Raw genomic sequence first — 23,644 nt, 5'->3', positions numbered from 1 at the left:
ATTATTAAATTGAGACCTCCTTGCACGAATGTTTAAGTTTGTGTGTACCATGTAGGTCAAATGTAGGTACTTATTGCGGAAGAATTTTCGCAACCACCTTCTGTATTCTCTTTAATATTTTATTCCTTACTCTAAGAACACAATACGTCTTAATAGGTCTTATTAAAAAGATAAAACAGAAAAATAAAGTGTACTTCATCTTCACATACAGGGAATGCAATCTCGCGAGATTGAGGATCGGACGAAATTGTCGAGATCTCGCGAGATTGATTTTCATAATCTCGCGAGATCTCGGCAATTTCGAGATCTCGCGAGATTGGTAGTTCAGAGTAAGTATCAATTTTTGCAAATAATTTCACTAATAAAATAGATATAGAACTCCCGGGACATTGAAAGAAAAATAACCATAGGTATTTTGAAATCAACATTTATTTTTACGAAGTCCAAAAGATTAATTAACAAAAATAATAGAATTTGAGTTGAGATCAATCAAATCAAAGGCTCATTTCGCCAAACTAAAAAGAGAAATAGAATATAAAGTGAAAACCAAATAAAAACAATCAAATTAGGAACATTAGCAACATCTCGCTATACAATTATTCACAAACTGTTTTGGAAGTAGCTTCTTAGAAAGCACAACGTATTTAAGGTTATTTTGCAGGCTAGATAGCCAGCCGCTGAGAATGCCCTTTCAGATTCCACACTTGTTGGTACTATAGTTGTGAGGCAGTTATCAGCGAACTGCAAAAGTTCTCCTTTGGACCCCCCGGACTCGTATCGATTCATTTCCTTCTTCAACAATTGGTCCAGCGAAATATTTGCTTTTCTAGGGTCTTTGCAGGCAGTTATTCTTAATCTCGCTAATCTCGCGAGATCTCGCCCATTTTTAGGCCGAGATTAATCTCGCAGAAAAGGGCCGAGATCTCGCGAGATCTGAGATTGCATTCCCTATATCACATACGTACGGGGCGCCATACCATCTTGATAAATAAATACCACCCGCGCTGGATTTACCTCCCATTTTATTGCTATTTAGGCTATTTTAATAATTCCCATAAATTAAAAAATTCTTAGCAAAACTCTTTGATCTAAGAAAGGACTTAGCTTTCTTCTTTGACGTATTATAACGTCATTGTAACATTTTTTTTATTTTTGAATTCGTTGTTAATTTTATGTTTGTTAAAATTTCTGTTATGTCGATTTTTAATTGAAAATTTAAAATTATGTTTTAGACCCTTAGGTATGTCTGGAGATCTTCAAACACAAGGTGAATAATATGTGAATAATAAACAATTTTCTAAGATTAGACTATTGGCTATTTACAAACATAACGCTCGTATCTACAAGTTGGCTAGTAGTAGCAGAAATAACATTTTGAACAAGGGGTATTTAAAATGACATTTCAGATGTGCACACGAATCAACAGAAATCTCGAATACCACAGCGTCTTCCAGCGGGACGTCAGCGTTTCCAGCTTAGATCTAAAGCTAACACCAATGTTGATCCGATAGTATGTATAATGTATCATATCAAATATGTTTTTAATAGTTTTGGTAATCGCAGTATGTTAATATTGTATGGGTGGTTTGGACTTTGGTATATGGTTTTTAGACGGCATAGGAGCTTTGTAGATAGATTATAATATACCTACTACGTCTTAGTACCTACAATTGCCAGGATTACATAAATAAATAAGTCATTTATAGACATTTTGAAGTATTCCTTTAAATGAATAAAGCATCATGTATCTTTCCGGATCCTCTACGAGTGGTGTTTGATTTGTATTAAATCATAATATTATATATCGTCTTTTTATTTTTATTTACAGAAAAATAAGTTGGAAACGGCACAACAACCTCGTTTCAACGCGAGAAGCTCACCGCGACCCCGTTCAGGTGAAGTGAGTATAAGTATCATATCCATTAATTAAGGAATCTATTGTTTGGTTGCTTTTTCCAGCTTTTAAACAAGATTGTATTTAATAATGTTTATTACATAATATTATTATTACTTACGAGAATATCACTGTACCACAAGACAGTTTAGATTTATTACGTAAAATTGTACAAAATATTGGAAAAAAATAATTGCTTCATATTAATAGCAAGCTCGACCTAAGTCTGCTAACCGAGTGAAGGAAGAAATTAATCAAGTTTTACAAAGCCAACCTGTACAGCGAATGGTGCGCGTCATGGAAACGGATACGCAAAAGGTGATAGAAAATTGCTTTACCTATATTATTAGTAGAATTTTCATTAAACTATTATGTGCTCTAAATATGAAAAACCTCAATATGTGAAAAGGACCTTAGAAATAATGGATGATGAACGTATCATATTATGAGACGCAAAGGAATATATAGAGGAGAGCTAGGTACGTAAAGCTGGCGATGAAAAATTAGCGAAATTAAAAAAAAACAACACCAGAATTTGTTGCTTATTTGTTGCTAATTAGTTGCTATAATGACGATTTTGTTGCTCAACCCGTTCGCTGAAAATCAGCAACAGTTCTAGCTTAACGTTAAGGTAGTGTGCAGAAATCGGAAAAAGGGATGGATCGTTCCAAAAATGCAGATGAATTTGTTGCTAATTTGTTGCTGCATAAAAACAGTGAAAATTTTAAATTTTTTTCATTGGCGCCAAAAATAACACTGGCCATGTTAACTTAATTGTCGATTTTCGGTAGTGAAACATTAAAAAAAATTTGTTGCTCCTCACATCGTTCACAAGCAAAGTGTACAGAGCCAGCAACAAAATAGAAACCGGAAGTAGAGTTAATTTTGAAACCGGTTTGCTAGAAAATCGTCCACGCCAGCTTAACTGTCGATTTTCGGTAGTGAAACATAAAAAAAAAAATTGTTGCTCCTCACATCGTTCACCGGCACAGTGTACAGAGCCAGCAACAAAATAGAAACCGGAAGTAGAGTTAATTTTGAAACCGGTTTGCTAGAAAATCGTCCAAGCCAGCTTAACTGTCGATTTTCGGTAGTGAAACATAAAAAAAAAATTTGTTGCTCCTCACATCGTTCACCGGCACAGTGAACAGAGCCAGCAACAAAATAGAAACCGGAAGTAGAGTTAATTTTGAAACCGGTTTGCTAGAAAATCGTCCACGCCAGCTTAACTGTCGATTTTCGGTAGTGAAACATAAAAAAAAAATTTGTTGCTCCTCACATCGTTCACCGGCACAGTGTTCAGAGCCAGCAACAAAATAGAAACCGGAAGTAGAGTTAATTTTTAAACCGGTTTGCTAGAAAATCGTCCACGCCAGCTTAACTGTCGATTTTCGGTAGTGAAACATAAAAAAAAAATTTGTTGCTCCTCACATCGTTCACCGGCACAGTGTACAGAGCCAGCAACAAAATAGAAACCGGAGGTAGAGTTAATTTTGAAACCGGTTTGCTAGAAAATCGTCCACGCCAGCTTAACTGTCGATTTTCGGTAGTGAAACATAAAAAAAAAATTGTTGCTCCTCACATCATTCACCGGCACAGTGTACAGAGCCAGCAACAAAATAGAAACCGGAAGTAAAGTTAATTTTGAAACCGGTTTGCTAGAAAATCGTCCAAGCCAGCTTAACTGTCGATTTTCGGTAGTGAAAAATAAAAAAAAATTTGTTGCTCCTCACATCATTCACCGGCACAGTGTACAGAGCCAGCAACAAAATAGAAACCGGAAGTAGAGTTAATTTTGAAACCGGTTTGCTAGAAAATCGTCCACGCCAGCTTAACTGTCGATTTTCGGTAGTGAAACATAAAAAAAAATTTGTTGCTCCTCACATCGTTCACTGGCACAGTGTACAGAGCCAGCAACAAAATAGAAACCGGAAGTAGAGTTAATTTTGAAACCGGTTTGCTAGAAAATCGTCCACGCCAGCTTAACTGTCGATTTTCGGGCTGGCTTTGTACACTGTGCCAGTGAACGATGTGAGGAGCAACAAATTTTTTTTTATGTTTCACTACCGAAAATCGACAGTTAAGCTGGCGTGGACTATTTTCTAGCAAACCGGTTTCAAAATTAACTCTACTTCCTTTTTCTATTTTGTTGCTGGCTCTGTACACTGTGCCAGTGAACGATGTGAGGAGCAACAAATTTTTTTTTTATGTTTCACTACCGAAAATCGACAGTTAAGCTGGCGTGGACGATTTTCTAGCAAACCGGTTTCAAAATTAACTCTACTTCCTTTTTCTATTTTGTTGCTGGCTCTGTACACTGTGCCAGTGAACGATGTGAGGAGCAACAATTTTTTTTTTTATGTTTCACTACCGAAAATCGACAGTTAAGCTGGCGTGGACGAATTTCTAGCAAACCGGTTTCAAAATTAACTCTACTTCCGGTTTCTATTTTGTTGCTGGCTCTGTACACTGTGCCAGTGAACGATGTGAGGAGCAACAAATTTTTTTTTATGTTTCACTACCGAAAATCGACAGTTAAGCTGGCGTGGACGAATTTCTAGCAAACCGGTTTCAAAATTAACTCTACTTCCGGTTTCTATTTTGTTGCTGGCTCTGTACACTGTGCCAGTGAACGATGTGAGGAGCAACAAATTTTTTTTTTATGTTTCACTACCGAAAATCGACAATTAAGTTGCCGTGGCCAGTGTTATTTTTGGCGCCAATGAAAAAAATTCAAAATTTTCACTGTTTTTATGCAGCAACAAATTAGCAACAAATTCACCTGCATTTTTGCAACGATCCATCCCTTTTTCCGATTTCTTCACGCTACCTTAACGTTAAGCTAGAACTGTTGCTGATTTTCAGCAAACGGGTTGAGCAACAAAATCGTCATTATAGCAACTAATTAGCAACAAATAAGCAACAAATTCTGGTGTTGTTTTTTTTTAATTTCGCTAATTTTTCATCGCCAGCTTTACGTACCTAGGAGAGCTCTTAGTTTATTAAAGCGAATCCCCTATAAAATATAAAACAATAATTAAGCAATCTATGAAACATTTAAAAACTTTTTCAATAACATCCACTTAAATTCAAGGATACCTATTTACAATAAATAACATATGTATAATACGGTGTATGCTATTTAACAATCCATCACGTAAATTAGTTCCGGACTGTATGACGGCTGAAACAACATAACATAGTAAACAATACAATTGTGACAATAATAAATATGTTGCTATTTTTCAGAAAATATTACCAACAAGGCGGAACGTTAATGACCGTCAGAAATTTGATGTGCCACCGGCTTATAGATCACCAAGGACCATAACAGTACCTGTAAAACAGGTGATAAGAAAATAAAAACATTTATGAGATATTTTCAGAAGTCTTTAATGATTCACCCTACATTTTTATGGCCGGTTTTTTTTCTAATTATCTACTTTCAGTTAACAATCAAAGTACAATAGTTAAACATGTATGTAATATTATATTCAAATTAATAATTAATCTTCGTATTATTTTTGCAATTGCAACATGTTACGAGTTTTATTGTGTGTTATTTGCAATGAAAATTAATCGCAATTTCTTTCCCACTTCCTCAAAAACAAAAGAGGCCATTTCCATCGTTTCTAAAAAAATGCTATGAATTTGTTATATACGTAAGCCAGTTAGTGAAAATGTGAAAATTACTGCAAGTGCGTTCTTAGTTAAAATTTAGGTGCTTAGTTAAACTAGGAACTCACTGTTATCATCTTGGTACTTACGTAGGTGTTTGATTAAAATATTTGATTTACAGAAACAGACAGCGAGAAATCCGTATAACAATAAAACTTGCTCAATACTTCCGGATCAGGTATGTCAGTATTTACATTGTATTCAAAAATTTTCTCATCTTAATAGTTTATTCAAGTGGTTAAATAAAAGCATCAAATTTTTCCTTCCTTAAATAATTATTATTCATTGGTTCAGAACAGGATTTTAATTTGTATTGATTGAATTTTAGGAAACAATTAAAAGATGTGAAGAATTGGAGGCGCAAGATGATTTCGGATACCTGTATGACTTATACGATTCGAATGAAACTTTTACGGAAAACGATGAGGGTTCGATTACTTTTTATCATTGAATAATTTTGAATAATATTTATTTAAATAAAATTTAATGGTTTAAAACGTAATTTTCAGAATCGATTACAACACGAAGTGAAAAAGTAGTGCAGCTACAAATGAATTGGCAAGAGAAACTAGCTCAGTTTGAGAAGATGAAACGCGAATTAAACGATCGACAGGTTATGTCTATGTGATTATTGTCTTGTATCTAGAGCTTAATTTTTATGATGAAAATGATTTGAATTATTATCTATTTAATGAATGAGTTATGAGCTTTGGTCACATGCGTGGGTAAGCATGTAAAAGTTGCATCCGATAAGTTTCGGGTAGGATCCTGGAGGTGGATATTAAAAAGCGGTCGTTTGAAATACCCATCAGATGACATCATAAACTTATTTGTTAATAAAGTTTAGGGGAAAATCTTTACCTTTTACCAAATAGCGGTAAACGGTAAATAAAATAGCCTATGTCACTCAGCAATAATGTAGCTTTCAGGCTTCAGCTAGTGAAATATTGTTTCAAATCGGTCCAGTAGTTTTGGGACCTAATCACACAATCAAAACATTCCTCTTTATAATAATAGTTTCAATAAAGATAAAGGTATATTTAAATGATAGAATACAATATTGCAAATGTACGCAACACTTCGTGGAATGCAACAGCAACTCTCCAAATTGGGACAGAAGGCGTCTCTGCCAACAACGGAAAACTTGAAAGTGATGAATGTGTCCAATATGTCTCCGGCACAATTGTTGCAACTTTGCGAAGAGTCAAAACGGACTAAAGATGGTTGGAGTTATTTTACTTTACAGATAGATTTTATATATTATTCTGATGTAGAATCTATATTACTGTAAAGTATCATTTAAATCCGCCCCGTTATTTTTTTGTGAAAGAGTGACAAACACACATACCTACATCCATCCTCACATACTTTCTCATTTATAATATTAGTAGGATTTGACCAAGATAATTATGTATCCTGACTATATTTACACACGATACGCAAATTATTGATTAATTTCAGATGATGTATCGGCAAAACAAACACTGCCAATCGATGTCAATAGACTAAATAATATTCCCATGAAATTAGTTACGACTTGCGAGCAAATATTGGCGCATCAGAGAGACTTGACGAGCTGGTTTAAAAACTTAATAACCCAGGAAAAGGTTAGTCAAAAGAAGGTTCTAACTGCATGTAGAAAAGAAATATTTCAAGTATAACATCAGAAGCTAAAATAGTAAATTTTATAATTGTAGGAGTGCAGCATAAGTTTATTATCAAAGAAACTGATGGAATTTAACTCTGAAAATGAAATGCTTAATAGTTTGTTGCATACTGGTCAAAACGAATTTCTGAAGGAGTCGGGTGAAATTATGGAATTCTTGAGGTAAATTACAATTTTTGTACTTATATATTTGCATAAGTACATAATTATATCTAACGATATTACTGATCTTATAGGAAATGCATAAATGAAACAATGCCTCTTCAGTTGCGAAATGAACAATTGACATACGAAATATCGGACTTAAACTCGAAAATCATCGATCTTCGTAAACAACTGCACACTGCGGAGCAACTAAAATCTCAAAATCATAGAGCTAAGATTGAGGTAAGATTTAAATACAATCTTTCAAAGAAATAAGTTTTAAAAAATTATCTATCTTCCTATTAGAATGATCGTAAATAGGGAATTAACGCGTAGTCCGAGTCTAAAATCAATATTTTGTAAAAAAAAAAGCTTTAATCAAAGCTAAAGGCAAGACAATTTTTTTATACAAAACTAAACAAAAAATAATATTCAGGAATTGGAAAAAGAATTAAAGGAAGAGAAAATGGAGCGTGCTTCATTACGTAAACGTTGTAATGGTCAGGTCAAGATGGAAAAAGAAAAGTCAACTAATTTGGAAGCTGCTTTAAACCAAGCACGGATTCAAACAAGAAATCTGGAACGAACCGTATTGCAACTGCAAGAACAGGTTTTAATCTTAAAAGAATTAAAATAAAATTAGTTATCTTATTTTAACTACTCTAATATTATTTTATTTCAAATCCCAGAATGAACGACTCCAATCTGACTTCGAAACGGAATTGAATAAATTAAACGAATCAATTAAGGAGAATACTGCTCATTTAGAAGAAATCGCTGATGCTCGAGAAAAACTACAATCGGAGTAAGTTTCATTCATCATTTTTATAAATGTTGAGAAATTTCAATATAGTTAGCATGGCTAAACTTTCTATTTTCCTGAGTAGAAAAGAAGATTTGGAAAAACGCCTTGAAGAACTATCAACACATTACACAGAATCACTATGTAATTTGAAATATGAATTGAATAACAAAACAACACTTCTGATAGAAGCTGAGAAAAAATATAATATAGAGATGGATGAAAAGAAACGTTTGAAAGAAATAGTTGAGACTCAGTGCGCTCAACTTGTGGAAGCTGAACTGCGTTATAAAGATTTGTGTCAGAAGTTACAAGAATTTGAAACGCAAATCAGTATGTGTTATTTCAATACTTATTAGTTATTCGTATATCCATAAAATTGATATAATAAGTACATGTAGTCTCTCTTTATTTGAAAGTTGTTTGTTAAACTTATGGAGAAAACTATTTTCGCTATATTGATACAGGTGAACGTGATAAAAAGTTGGAATCTGTAGAAGGTGAACTATTAAGAATGAAATCAGAAAATGAGCACTGCCAAAATCGCTTAATGGAACAAGGAGACACAATCAAAGAATTTGAGGTAAGATTTTTCATTATAAAAGATCACTCGCATAATTGTTTGTAAGTAATCTATTTATGTTTCTAGGGAAAATTTAAGGAGTCTCGATTGATTGAAGAGAGATTGAGAAATGATCTTAAAAATAAAGAAGATTGCATAGTTACATTAGAGAAGAAGAAATGCCATTTAGAAAATTTGCTACGTGACAGGTTCGTGAATATATTTTCATAGGATGTAAATAGAGAATAGTCTGAATGCTTTATTATTATTCTTATTTTAGCGAGTCAAAAATGGAGCTTTATGAAGAACAGTTATCATCTCTTAAAACCCACATTTTACAATTACAAGAGTGCTTTGGTGAATACGAAAATATGAATGATCTTCGCGAAATGGTATGAATCCCGAAAATTCATTTCTAATTATTAACAGTTAAAAAATATGAAAATAACTATTTTTATTTCAGCTAAATCTACATAAGAATAAAGTGCAAGAAATGACACGCAAAAACAATGAACTTGCTGAAACACTGCAAAGGCGAAATATTGATTTGGAAGTACACTTGGAAACAATTGCACGTCAGGAACATGCACTCAAACAAAATGAGGAAATTATTAAAGTACTGTCGCAAAAGGAGGAAGAGCAAGCTAATATCATAAAATTATTGCGGAACAACCTCGAAATTAGGTCTCAAAAGGATTCGGAGGTGAATTTTCATTGGTTATTTTTTTACAGTCAAAACGTAAGCCTAAACATAAGCCCTTCAGAAATAACGTATCTTTCATAGCTGTTTAGTAGATTTTGATATTAGAGAAAGAAGAGAGAAAAACAAATATTTCCCTTTCAGTGTCGTTTCAGTGTCTGCACAAATCAATATGATTAGTGCAGACACTTAAATAAATAGCTAATTGTCAATTTAATTTCAGTTAAATAGTCAAATAACAGAGAAAAATGAAGAAATTAATGTACTAATTAATAGTTTAGAGACCAGAAAGGGACAAATATCACAATTAGAAAAGATAATTTTAACTTTAGAAGATCAAATCCGGGAAATTAGTCAGCAAAAACGAAATAATGATGAGAAGATCGATATACTAGAGCAGAAAAATCAAGAATATAAGTCGTATATGGACGATAGAAACAATAATGAGAGTCGAGCAAAAAATTTGGACACTTTATTTGAAATCCTTGAAGATGAGTTAGGAAATTCGTTCGAACAACAGTATAATATTAAAGGTGACGGTAGAAATAATTTTACAAGCAAGCACATGGAACAGCAGCTTAAACAAGAATATACCCCAAAGCAGAAGTTATTTGAAACAGAGTATGCAAAGAACGGTCCAAATGTCGACGTAAACCATTTTGATAACAAACCTGTTAATTATAAGAAAGTCAAGAAAGAAAATATGAGTCGGAAAAAAGCAACTCAGTTAGAAACCCTAAAATGGATATCGGGTTGCGATAATTGTTTTGTACCGACTCTACCTTCAAGGAAAAATACATTTGCGCCTCCTATTCGTGAGGCAGTTACAGTAGGACATTCAAAAGACAAATATGTAACTCGCAATCTGCCGCTTTTTGTGCCAAATAATTTTCAAGATGACAGGCAATATAAAATGCTTAAACTAGCTAGTCATAGAATGTAATCTGTATGGTCATCGTCCATTTGTGGTATAGTTTTGTGAGTGTTGTTTATTACGATCTGATTAAAAAAGAAAAACGCATTTATTATGTATTTTTAATGTATTTAGTATTCATAAAACACATGTAACAATAGCAAATTTAAAAGAAAATATTAACTTTAGATCTCCCAGTATCATTCAAAGAAAATGCTTGAATCTGAAAAACGAAATTCAATATTAACAAGTAAGACGATGATGGGTACGTCTATATAAAAAAATGTTATAAAACCCAACTGGGATTAGTTCCGATTTTCGGTTGAGATGTCGGTGTATGTCTGGCACGTAAAATTTCACGTTCTAAAATGGCTCTTCGGCGCTCAAGTTGTGTTCTAACTCTCCCCTCTCTCTCGAGCTGCAAGCTTTGAGCAAGTACGGCGCTCTCTAGGCGTAGAACTCTAGCTCGCTCAGCACGTAATGCCGACCAGGTGTCCGCGGCGCAAGCACATATTGAAGACAGCGAACGGGACACCTAATTAATAAATAATGTTATAATATCATACAATATCACAGTTCTACCACGCAATAATCATGAATTCAAATTCGGAAAGATTTAATTGAATGATAATTATAAAGATGATGAAAATTGTTCTAGCTGATCGTTAATTACACTGTAAACTTGCAAAGAAAAAAAATTGTCACATTTTTGCATCTTCTTTAAAAATAAGTAGGCAATATTTGTAGATGCTAAATAATTAATATCTACTGTCACGGTCTATTTCTTTCTATGTCTACCAAAAATCTAAGATACACCTCAGGGTGAACATTGTCGTCCATAGCTGGAGGATCAGTTTGCCCACTAAGATGAGCGGCCAAGTCCCTCCTTGCTCTAGTCATTCTAGCGAACAGGTCGGCGGCTCGCTCATGTCGCTCGAGCATGAGCGCGCGTGATGCGGCCGCGGACACTAGCGCTGACCGCTCGCGGGACAGCGTTTCCACTTGCATGTGCAGTTCTAGTATCTGTAATATTAGTTTTTGCGATAATGTTGTTCATGTTGGGTGAAGATTTCGGATCTATTGCAGATTCTAAACTTTTTCTAAAGTATAACACATATCAATACAGTTGCATGATGATATCTACCTCTGTTTGCAAATCTTGATAGGACGTCTCTTTGGAATAACAGTCGTAATTTCTTAACCTTTTTACCTCCAGACGCAAAGCAGCCAGCCGATTTTCGTACTCAGTCATGCTTTGTTCCCTATATTTTCATAAAATTAGTAACATAAGTTTAGAAGACCCGGAGTACTGATTTTATAATACATACATAATCTTTTCATTGTCTCGCTGTTCCTCTATAATACGTTGAAGTGACATAATCTTCTGTTCTCTATTTAATAACTCAGCCGCTAACTTATCTTCTTTGTCAGCACCTTCTTCTTGCTACAAAATTGGTATAATTTTATCTTTAACAGTAATATACATATAATGTAAATTCCCAATATTTAAAAAAAATACCGCAATCTTCGAGAGGGAATTTAAAAAACTCTCCTTGTCGGCGCGACTCTGGCGTAGTTCGTCTTCAGCTCGAGATAAAGCCACCCTTGTCACCTGAAGTTCCTTCCAAATATCAGTTTCTCTATCAGACGGTTCATTTTCTACAAAATAGAGGATTCCTTTTTTTTTTGTTCTCTAATTAATCATTTAAGTATCACTGTACCGACAAACGAAACTTTCCCTCTATTAGTATTAGTATTGCTTATTCAGGTAACAAATCATTAGTGCCACATACGTCATAAATAATTTACCTTTTGATGGTACATATTCGAAGCAACGTCTTCGTTCTAAATCAACCAGACGCATTGAACGCTCTCGCAAAGATTGCAATTGTTCTTCTTGTTCCTTAACTCGTGTTTCCAATTCTTGCACACGAGCTTCAGCAGCATGCTTTCCCTTTTCCTGTCGTTTAATAAAACAGGAAGTGAAATTCACAAACAAATTTTCTAAGTATCTAATTTTTCTCATAATCTTGTTTTCTATCTTTACTAATATTACAAATTTTCTAAATGCGTTAGAGTATTTGTTTGTTTCTCTAAATTTCACGTAGCAACAGAGTGATTTTATGATATTATGATCTTTTTGTGTCTGAAAATATACCGCAGTGAAACATCTCATTTCCATGGAAATTTCTTTTGACTACGACAGAAAAGCCGCGGGTAACCCGTAACAGCAAGTACACAATAATACTTTGTATAACATCATGGCACCTGTTCTGCTACCTTCGCCTGCAGCGTCTCGTTGCGCATCTTTTGTTCCATTTCTCGGGCTTCAGCCTCCTTTTCTGCTGCCTCTGCTTGTTCTCTTAATTCTTTCACTCTGCAATGCATTCCATTTTGTTGATTACTACATTATTCGGTAACTCATTGTTTATTTTAAATTAGTATGTATTTAAAATAAACAAGTACCTTAGTTCCAAGGCATCACGCTGGCGCGACAAAGTGTCTATGGTTATTTCTCCGGTTTTTGATACCTCCAAGAGTTTCCTAGAACGAGCGTCATAGCTCGATTCCCGGTGACGATACTTAAATAAAAGAGGTTTATTAGTATTAGTTCTTTGAATAAATGTTTTCATGGATTTGATCTAACGCTTTAAATATAGCCTCAACAGTCAGTCAAAAGACGCTTGGTTTGAAACTGTAACATATACATTATTGGACGAGAACATTATCAACTAATCTCATAATCCCTAATCAACTAATTTCGTAACTCGGTTAACTCACTAGTTGCTCTAGGTCTTTATGCTTCCGCCGCGCTGTTTCCAACTCAACACGAGTGTCTTTCAATTGTTTCTCGAGTGTTGCGATACGTGCCCGAGCAACTCGCAACATACTTTCAGCGCCTGTTAACACTTCCTTTATCGAATCTCGTGCGGCTCGCTCTTTTGCTAATTCCTCGCATAATGACTGAAATATTGATAATTATGCAACATGTTATTACACAATAACACAAAAAATTTACTAACTTTCCTAAAAATAACCTTAGTTATATTATTGATGTTACTATTTTCTCAATGTTAAGCCAACTTTTCTTTATTAAACACTTTTGGTTTCATTTGAAACAATAATATAGAATCGATTAAATTGACCAGTAAATTTATGCTTACTTGATAATTAGGCGTATTGTCAACATTTGGTGTTGAATTTTTATTAGTATCTTGGTGAGACTCCTTCTTTGACAGTTCCTCAATTTTTAATTGAAGTAGAGAGTTTTCTTTTTGTAAACGTTCAATTTTATTCATAAATGCGTCCCTGTCTAGCCATGGTACTCTTTAAACAAAAATAATATTTATATATCATAAATAAATTTAAATAAAAAAAAAGAATTTGTTCATGTTTTACATACTTAGCTAAGTCCATGGAATATGTAATTTTCGCTTTCAAATTTTCCGCTGTCCCGGCAATAAGTCTGTGTAGTTTTTCAGTTTCAGTGTCGAACTCCATATTCTTAGTCTTCCATTCTAAATTCTTAAACAAAACAAATCCAATATTTTTGGTAAGTTTTATTTGATAGCTAAAGCTAAAGCAAAGAAATCTTGTAATTCCACAGATTCATTAAAATTAATTACGTATTCATAAATTACAAAAATATAAATCATCATTTATCTAATGATATATTTTTACACACATATTTATCAATTTTGCAGTCTTTTGTAATTCAGTGCGGTAGAAATTGATGAATTTTATATAAAAAATATTTATATGTAATTAAGATAAGTATATAGGACTCAATTTCAACCGTAAGATAAGTAGATCGATCACATCGATGTTTGCAGCGCAGTAAATTCAGAAGTTCAATCCTTCGCGCCATCAGCTCTGCTCCCATGCCCAAAACTTCTTCGGGAATCGGATTGAGTTGTGCCTGCAACTGCTGTAACACCTGAGGACCTGTAAAAAACAATATTCAAAACATAAAACAATATTCAAAACAAAATTCTTCAAACTGAGATAAGCATGAAATGAGAAAGTAGGCGTCCTCTAGACAGCGATACCATAATTATTTTAGTAATTAGCCTAAAAATTAACAAAATCGCATTATAATTTTTAATTTTGTATCATCTACAATTTATTACCACCATTTAAATATTATCGTCATCCTCTACAATTATATCTACATAAAAATAAAGGCACGATGAATTAAAAATGTTACCCAAACTTCCTCGTATATCTGACTTTAGCGGTATTTCGAGGTCATCCCTCAAAAGCAGCAGCAGGTCGTGCGGGGGCCAACCTGACACGGACAGTATTCGTACCTCACCCAATGTTTCATCATTAATTCCAGCCCGATTCTCTAAGTCTTTCAATGCTGCGAATTGCTCCAGCAACATGTTCTAAAATTAGATCATATTAGCAGTAATACCACAGGTGAAACTTCTATTGATAATGGAAGTAAGCAATAAACTTACCTGTTGGTTGAGTAAACTTTTCCTTAATTTAAAAAAGTCTCGTTTTTTAGTAGCAAGAGCGCGGAGGGCTTTTGTCACCAAGCAGTGCGGCATGGCGAGCTCTTTTTCTGTTGATTATTTTTTATGCCCATGATCCAAATTGTATAAAAAACATTATAATCTACACTTTGTGACCTACTCTTTCTTCTCTTTGAAAAGGTAACAGAAATAATATAAATAAAAACGTAATAACCTGGTTCTTGAAACATGTAATTTTGTGAACTTTGTGATTCATTTAATTTTTCTGGATCATAGTCATCGCCATAATCTATATGTTCCAACGATTTTTTGGTCATCTGCTATAGAAAAATCATAAATTAAAATTTATTTAATTTTTTAATCATCGTACTAACTACCTAGTTAGCACTTAGTATTTAAAAAATACTCAGTATTAAGAGTAACTAACGTTTGATGGTGATAAGCTTTGGCATCTTCTGTCCTTAATGTTTTTCTTTGCTAAGGCGGGACTCTAAAAATATAAAGATTATTGCAGTACTTGTATGAGCATAGTTTTATTTAAAAATATTCTATTATCTTTCACATAGGTATAAAAGTTCGTAACCAAAGAAATCAAAATACGACGCCAATGCGAGGTACTAAATGTAACAATAAAATATAAATAAGAATTTAAAGGTTTTTAAAAATATTTTGATGGGTGGATAAGATTGAAATAAATAACCGTTTACTCATATCATCTCGACCCTGCCGGGTTTCTGAGAACAAACAATACATCATACGAATTAATCGAATTGTTGGAGCTGTACCTTAAGATTAAATTCCTCGAACCCAAATGGATGTAAATCTAATCTAACAATCGATTCAGATATACAAGTTATTTTTTAGAATTATAAAATCAATAGTAATGCTTTGCATACTATAGTCTATATTTACTTATAAAAATACTATGATTGTTATTTGAAATACATATATTTAAATTTTAAATCATCAAATTTCCATTCATAATTTTAAATTTAGATCAAAAATATTAGCTCTCTTATAAATAGTCAAGAATCAAAACACTCGATATGAGGTAATCGGTGTAGAATTGTAATATTTACAAAGGATAACGTAAATACTCATCAGCTCCTGATTATTTTAAGTTTTTTTTTTTTTTTCAATAAGAGACTTACGCGTGGTCGTTGACCGACAGGGCTGCAAGAATTAGCTCTTTTGTACGTCGTCGGCCTCGGATGCTTTTTATCGGTGTCGCCACCTACAATATTTTTAATTTTATAAAATTAATTAATATTATATATATGATAGCATAGCATAGCATAGCATATGAACATTTCTTGTTGTGTTCGTCGTAGGATCCCCTTATCACATTGGTTGTATGCTAAAATTGTTTCGAACAAGTACTTAAGTAAGAAAACATAATATATTGGGCTCTGATTATAAAATATAGAATAATATTAAAAAATGTACTCGTCCAATATCATGCTCTATGTACCTAAAATCATGGTATAATGAGTACTAACTACCTACCTAACGTCTCTACTAAAACTTTATCACGATAGTTATTTAATGATCAGATTATTATCAAACAATTTAGATAAAAGAATTGCAATTTAGAGCAAAATCTTGGACCACGAATGAATGTTTATTTCAAAGGTATAAATCAGTTGTACGAATTGTAACAATAATCTTGTTTGTGAAAAAAAATAGGCTTCGTTACTGAAAATGCACTCAGGCATAGAAACAATATTAAAATAAATTTATTAAAAAAAATCCTTGACGAGAATAAGATGTAGGCACCTATTATCAATCCCTAACTACAATTATACAGCAATTAAATTCGTGTTGAAACTGTTTCTCTTATCGGCTTAAGTAGTGAATAGCCTACTAGACAAAATAATATTTTCACCAGTGCTATCTTTCTGTAATTGAAGTGTTATAGATAGGGCTAATCTCCATTGAACTGATATAAACTACAATATTGCTTAATATATTGTTCGAACATATCAGAAGGCTGTACGGCATTTCTATATCTACCTACGTTTATATAAATGTGAGTAATTTTAAATAATTTGGAAAATCCAAAAGTGCACGCCTCATAATTTTTTTTTATAAATATTTATTAATTATTATTTTTGTTTATTTAATAACAATTAAACCACATCGAATCAGACCCTGAAAAATGAAAGGGTTCTATTCCTGAGCATACTCAAGCGTAAGAGAAAAAAAAAGACTCGATTAGTAAAGTATTTCGGTCGCTATCGTGTTAACAAGAAAAAGGATCCGCACATACAGACACACGAACGTCCAAGACAGAACTTTTTTAAACTGTTTTTTAACTAGTTTAAATAACAAAAATGACATCAAAAATATCATGAACGTTAAAAATAGTGTTTTTTCTTAATATGTGTGTGTATGTATTATCTTACAAGTGCAATGTATGATACATAAAGACATTTTAAGTTTGAAAAATCAGATGTTTTGCGCGAAGTGACAGTAGTACCCACCTCAACGCTTCGCTTATGAGGCGTGCAATACAATAACAACATAAGAAATAATTTATTAGCTTCAATATTACCTACTAAACTCGCGTAAATAAGAACTTTGCATGAAACATTATTGAAATTTGTTTATACTAAGGTTTATACCTAACATTAATAATATTTGAATTCTAAAGAAGTTTAGCTCGATTTAAGAATCTGTAAAAAGATGCATATATCAGTTTATTTATTACAGGCAAAGTTTATTTGTACTGACCTGGTAAAGGATTTGAATTACAGCCTGATCTGAGCATTATGTTTTAAAATAAATATTATTTGTACTTTAATCTTATAAATTTTGTCAACCCACGACTGATGAATGTCACTCATTTGTGAAAGAATTACCTATTTATGACATAGAGATAGTATGTACTACGTACTAGAGAGGCGATCGCTACTACACTCTCTTTAACACGAGCTAGAGGTAAGAATCACAAGTCTCTTTAGTCTGTGTCGGACTGTGCCCCCCGCTTGCCGCGTCAACACGTGTTATTGCTCTGTTCAAAATGCCTTCGTGTTTGCTTAGATATTGTTTTACAAGTTCCCATAATACAAACAAAGCCCGAGGAGTGACTTTTCACCAGTAAGTTTCCTTATTATGAGTAAGTCATGCATTTTACTAATATTGTTATCATTTTGCGAAAAATCACCACGCGTTCTGCGTTTCGCGCCATTTTTCATAGACTAACAGCACAGACGTGACACTATCGATGAGTCTGTTAAAAAAATGTAACTGGATTTTTTTAACTATGTATATATACTAGGAAAGATTACCGTGGTGTAGTACCTAAATATTTATACTTTTACCCGACTACGCAAAGTAAAACGGTAGGTTATATTAAGTAATATTTATTTATTTACCTATTTTTATTTATTAAAAAAAGGTTAATCAACAGTTGTTCCAATAGGATTTATAAATTATTATGCACAAAAATTACAAATAAACACAACATTCACAGAAACTAATACAGTAAAAGTTCCTTAATCGCGCTTCCTTTATTCGTGTTTTCACTATTCGCGGATTAAAAAAATGCGACCCAATTTCTATATTCACGACTAAAAATTTTTTTTATTCGCGGATTTAATAAGTACATACATAATAATAAAATTATTCCAATAGGTATCTTACCCAATATCCTTGTCAAATGGAATAATAAGAAAGTAAAATAGATCTTATTACAAGTTTGCCTAAAGTACATAATATTATGTTCTTAAATGATATCGCCGAGGCCTTTGACACAAGCCGCCTTTGTCGCAAGCCACCTCTGCGGCGATTGATGTTTTTGAGAATGTAAATAAACAGAATGGAAGCAACCTTATAACTCAATAAATAAAGTATATTTTTAAATGTAGTTCCGTTTATAGTAAAAGCCGCTTTGCGTATTTATTGTTTCGTCTTTCACATTCGTTACAAAAATTGTGATCGAGTAAGGGGGCGTCCATAAATTACGTGAGGTGTTTTTTAAAATTTTCTGCACCTCCCTCCCCCCCTTTTTTTTTTTTTTTTTTTTTTTATAGTGGGGAAATCTTCTTAGATACCCCCGGCTCCCGGGGATGGAGCCGTGGTTATGTCGGATTCCTACCGACTAAAACCCCACTCTGTTCCATCGCGCTGCTTTGGACGGAACTGCGGGAACGGTTACGACTCTACCGCGTGTCCCGCCCAGCAGATGCCCGTTTCCAGGCCCACCACTAGAACCCCCCCTCGCTGGTGGCTGCTGGAACGAAGGCTTACGCCACCAACGCGCAGACAATGGATTTTTCCCCGCTCCATCATCCGCGTTCCCCCGAACCCCCGACCCCATCACCGTCCGGCCGGAGGGTGCACGCCGGAAGGTCCTCCGATGTGTGAAATACACGTCGGGGGACCCTTCGGCGCACTTTTATAGAGATTACCTCGCAGCCCCCACCTCACCAGAGGTGGCGGCCCTCGGTCCGGCCCCACGGACCGGATTACGAGTTGGCAGACGGCCGTTTTACAGCGGCCGCCGCCCCACACCTCTCTGCAGGAGTCTCCGCGCGTCATCAAAATGACGCGTCGGGATCCCGCCCTCCGCTGCACGGCGTGGCTTGCTAAACCAGCGAGCCCGCCGCGCCGCGACCTCTGGCCGCCATCCACCGCCGCATAAAAGCCGGCTCCTCTCTGGCCCACAAACAGGACCTCTGCCGTCGGGTCAGTCGAGGCTTTCCAACCCCAACCGCCGTTCAGCGCCACCTTTGCCCAGTGGACACGGGGTCCGCCAAGCCACGACCTCTGGCCGCCATCCCACGCCGCACACAGCGGCCGCTGGGCCACACCTAGCCCTGGCCGTCGGGCCGGTCGAATCTCCCCGACTCTAAACCAGCCGTTCAGCCCCTCGCTGGTCCAATTTCGCTTCACTCAGAGGGCCATAACTCTGAGCTACTGAGCCCCTCCGCCGCGACAAGGCCTGGACCGTTACCTCCCTCCCCCCCTGGTGAGATGTCGTGAGAATTTATTCAACCCCTCCCCCATCCTCGAATCTCACGTGAGATTTTTCAAAATGTGAGTTTCTTATACGTAAACGCCATCAACATTGAATCATCGTATCCATTTAATTAGGGCTATTATAAACCAATACTCCAAAATTCGATTACATCATGAAGCAAAAACTGATAAAACTATTGATTACTACACAAAACGACAAAAGCTTACTAAATTGATATTATTTAAAGGAAATTAAAATACATAGTTTAATATAAAATCCTCGTTTTATTAATTCCCTAGTATCAGTACCACCAGATAGTACCGAGTAAACAGATTGCACAATGTGTCGCATCTGCACGCATTGCTTAATCTTTGAACTTGAAGCCACGCCTCGCTCGTTCCACACGTACCCCACCACATCGGCCGCGCGCAATGTTTTTGTTTGGAATAACCCCTCTAGTAGTACATACTATCTCTATGATTTATGACAAAAAAGTATTTCTACCAAAAAAGTCAAACCTTCGCCTAATCTAACGCATAGCAACACAGTATGATTTATCTTTTAGTATATTAAGGTGATGAATTAATTTTTCTAACATTTACGGCCCTTTTTAAACCTTCGTAATTTTTATATTATTAAAGTTGTCGTGATGAAAATTCTTGACAAGAAAGTTCAATAGTAACACAATACGTCTACCGTTTTAGAAACATGATTCCATGATATTTTCTCGATAGAAAAAAAATACAAAGTTCTCATTGTTATTTTTTTTTAATCTCTGGCATCTTCAAAATAACAAACGTAAAGTTACGACTTTTTGGATATTAACTATAAAATATACAACCTATACGTCTACCGTGTTAGAATTTTGAAATATGCGATGGTTTTGAAATAAACAAGAAATACTTGAAATTAGCGCCTGACCAGCCAATATAGCGAGAGCCGCCCTGTACCTTCCTACCCCGATCGCTGCACGAGTCATTCCCGCTACGGCCGTCACACGGGGAACTTGTGTCGCTTGCGCAATCGTAAAAAAGGGTGACAACACGATAAGACAAAATGAGACAAATGGGGACAATAAAGAAAATAAGAAGAAGAAACATAAAGGTTGGAGGAAAAAGAATGCTTACAATTGGAACAAATTAATGAAGTAAGTTGGTTTTATTTTAAATTTGATGATAATTGTATTATAGACGATGTTTGATATGTACCCCTGTTTTAAGTACATAACGAATGTGTAAGATTTTTTCATTTATAGCATAAATAATCTTTTGAGAAATCCGGAATCCAGAAGGAAAATAAACCCACTGATTGTTCACAATGTGAACCCACTCCTTCGTATAGTGCCACAAACTTATCTGACCCGGTGGCAAAAACTGGAACTACGTGCCGCCATTTTGAAATGTCACATTTTCACAGACTTTTCATACGGAATATTTTGTTTATATGAAAGAAAGCGACATCAGTGACACTGTCACCGGGTCAGATAAGTTTGTGGCACTATAAGTACCTTTATTCAGTCAAAAATGTATGTTATCAACGCTCTACTGGTTTTATCGCATGATTCCATTTTTAGCAAAAAGCAACAAAGTGCAAAGAAATAAAAAATCATGGTGAACTTAGTGGAAGTATGGTGGACGTAATATGGAATTATGGAACAGGAGCTCGTTGGAGTAGTATTATATTTTAAAAAAATACGAAAAAATTTCAAGAATTTCTTAGTAGGTGGTAGATAAGTATGTTGTATAAAGAATTTGATGTTGATATGTATTTATTTCATTTCTCCTTACTACACCTGTGCGGGAAATTGCTTAGTACTAAAACCGGTTTATATTCATATTTACATAGTAATGTGAGTTTTCATTTCGAAAAATTTTGTGTAAGTATATTAAATTGAGTTCCTGGGTGATCTGGAAACACAATTGGGCCCGGAGGATGGCGCTGCAGTCACTCCTCCTAATCACATGAACCGATTTGGATGAATATTTGTGTGCACATTTCATTGTTGTGGGATGATTGGTTGATTCGTTTTCACATTAGCTAATATTATGTATTTTTGTTGTTAGAAAGTAAACTTAATTTAATGTTTATAATACATTATTATTGGTATAAATAAGCCAGTGTTCGTCTCACATTGCTGTACCTGTCTACCTATCCTACCAGGGCCTAACTTTGTTCTGGCTATTTTATTTTGATTATTTGTAATGAATAATTACAATTATAATAGAGTGCAAAAAATAAATACTTACATGCGTCAATATATTTTGTGTTTTTTTTAAACAATTTTTTTATTTAAAAAAATATCATTCCGACCGCGGCTTTGCCCGCGTGGAATTAGGTTATATCGTGAATCCTGTTTTATCCCACAGAAGTGTTCAGTTCGGATAAAAAGTATCCTATGTGTAAATCCAGGCAATTAGCTATATTTTATCAAAATTGGTAATGTAGTCTTGACGTGATTAAGTAACAACTAACAAAAAAATATACAAATTAACATCCAAAGTTTCGCATCACTTTTACTGTATTAGCGATATCTTCCACTCTTGACTTTGACTGAGAAGAATTAGGGTTTATAACTTCTTTCAGAAATAGTACCTTTCATTTCTGGGCATGATGTAATATCTACGTCAGCATCAAATTCTATCTAAATCAATTCAGTAGTCCGCGTAATTAGGTACCATTTCATTTTATCAGAGTAACAATATTTTTTGTTATTTTAAAGATTATTTATAACCTGTATTATTTTGTAATAAAGTAAACATTACGAAATATGTAATAATAATTAATAATTATTAATAATGTCTAAGTAGTTGTTAAAAAGAAGATAATTTTGTGTTTATAAGCAAGAAAATAAAACCAATAAATCAACAATTAAATATATGTGTAACAATATTATAACTGTATGACGACTCCATACATGTTTGTCCCGAGTCGGCCAGCGGCAGCGCGGCGAGTATGCAAGAATGACTTCGCGCACACCCGCGTTCGCGATAGCGAGCTATTAGACTCCGCCCGCCAAGCAGTGGATTTTTTTTTTGTGTATCGTCTTAAGTAGGTATATTCAACAACGTAAAATGATAATTTTTATCATTAAATTACGGCCTCCAATAATATCTATGACCTATGCAACGTTTATAAGATATTTAGCCTTCATTTGGGATTTTAAAAATAATTATGAACAACAGAAATTATTTTTGTTAATTGAAGCTCTGAATTGCTGAAAAAATGCCCTACGATCAATCAGATCAAGATGGCAATCATTAAATAGGTTATACTGGGGCTAAAAAAACGTTTATTCAGACTGCTCTTGAAACCCTTAAACCTAACCTATACCACATTAAAATTAATAAGTCTCATAATGTAATAACATAGAAAGGAATTAACCGCAAAATCCTACTCTATAAAAAAAATCTTTGTCTAGTTGGATAGAATAGAAACCGCTTTCGGCTTTCGACAGACTTTTCTTAAAATCAAGGACCTATAATATAAAGTAGATCTCTATGAAACACTCTTGAGAATATTGCGTTTCGTTATTGCTATCGAAAACAACGTAATTGGCACGGCTTTAGATTATAAGTAGATACTTACACGTGCCCTAATTATTCAATAACTAGCTTTATACAATATGTATGTATTAATGACACAATACGTAACACACAGTATATTAATGCCATTATAAATAAAAAGCGAGATAAAATGGACGTTTTAATTAAAATACCTATAGGTACTTAATTGAATCTCTATCGCTGTTTGTTACTTTACTTTCAGTTTCACTGTAATCGCGCTATTTCAATATTGATTAAATTGAAAAGGAGGTATTGAAAAAGAAAGAACGAGAGAAACT

At 34.3% G+C, this 23,644-nt stretch overlaps 2 protein-coding genes and 2 long non-coding RNA genes across 4 annotated transcripts; 2 read left to right on the top strand and 2 right to left on the bottom strand.

Moving 5' to 3' along the window:
- The first annotated feature begins 214 nt into the window (after positions 1-214).
- On the top strand, positions 215-10,419 carry LOC149482386 (uncharacterized). Its single transcript, XM_089704115.1, has 20 exons — positions 215-329; positions 1,407-1,510; positions 1,829-1,900; positions 2,105-2,212; positions 5,144-5,242; positions 5,694-5,750; positions 5,901-6,000; positions 6,082-6,185; positions 6,624-6,795; positions 7,034-7,179; positions 7,270-7,400; positions 7,475-7,625; positions 7,819-7,992; positions 8,072-8,187; positions 8,270-8,517; positions 8,652-8,767; positions 8,834-8,955; positions 9,027-9,138; positions 9,210-9,449; positions 9,670-10,419. The coding sequence occupies exons 1-20, from the start codon at positions 215-217 to the stop codon at positions 10,387-10,389; spliced, it is 3,207 nt and encodes a 1,068-aa protein (XP_089560241.1). The 3' UTR covers positions 10,390-10,419.
- Positions 10,420-10,467: 48 nt separating this feature from the next.
- Positions 10,468-16,087, bottom strand: LOC149482385 (uncharacterized; the record flags this gene model as incomplete). The annotated part of the gene is made up of 17 exons (XM_089704114.1): positions 10,468-10,894; positions 11,176-11,382; positions 11,504-11,621; positions 11,688-11,803; positions 11,879-12,018; positions 12,169-12,319; positions 12,628-12,736; positions 12,826-12,941; positions 13,141-13,323; positions 13,524-13,686; positions 13,763-13,884; positions 14,156-14,304; positions 14,567-14,747; positions 14,823-14,929; positions 15,055-15,160; positions 15,268-15,330; positions 15,992-16,087. Coding segments are annotated over 17 exons (2,376 nt in total), but the record flags the coding sequence as incomplete, so codon positions are not given.
- Positions 16,088-18,104: 2,017 nt separating this feature from the next.
- LOC149482384 (uncharacterized) lies at positions 18,105-18,839 on the bottom strand. Its single transcript, XR_016316701.1, has 2 exons — positions 18,680-18,839; positions 18,105-18,367 (listed from the first exon to the last, which is right to left on the bottom strand). It is a non-coding gene; the product is annotated as an uncharacterized LOC149482384 (long non-coding RNA).
- A 1,537-nt stretch (positions 18,840-20,376) lies between these two features.
- LOC149482383 (uncharacterized) lies at positions 20,377-22,484 on the top strand. The gene is made up of 3 exons (XR_016316716.1): positions 20,377-20,950; positions 21,077-21,138; positions 21,377-22,484. It is a non-coding gene; the product is annotated as an uncharacterized LOC149482383 (long non-coding RNA).
- The last annotated feature ends 1,160 nt before the right edge of the window (positions 22,485-23,644 follow it).

Source organism: Colias philodice, chromosome 15, assembly GCF_061535455.1.
Source record: "Colias philodice isolate Cphi_HAF_F1 chromosome 15, ilColPhil1 Martin Lab GWU primary, whole genome shotgun sequence".
NCBI classification, from domain to species: Eukaryota; Metazoa; Arthropoda; class Insecta; order Lepidoptera; family Pieridae; genus Colias; species Colias philodice.
Note: the sequence above shows the minus strand (reverse complement) of the source record. Positions and strands in the feature narration are given on the sequence as shown.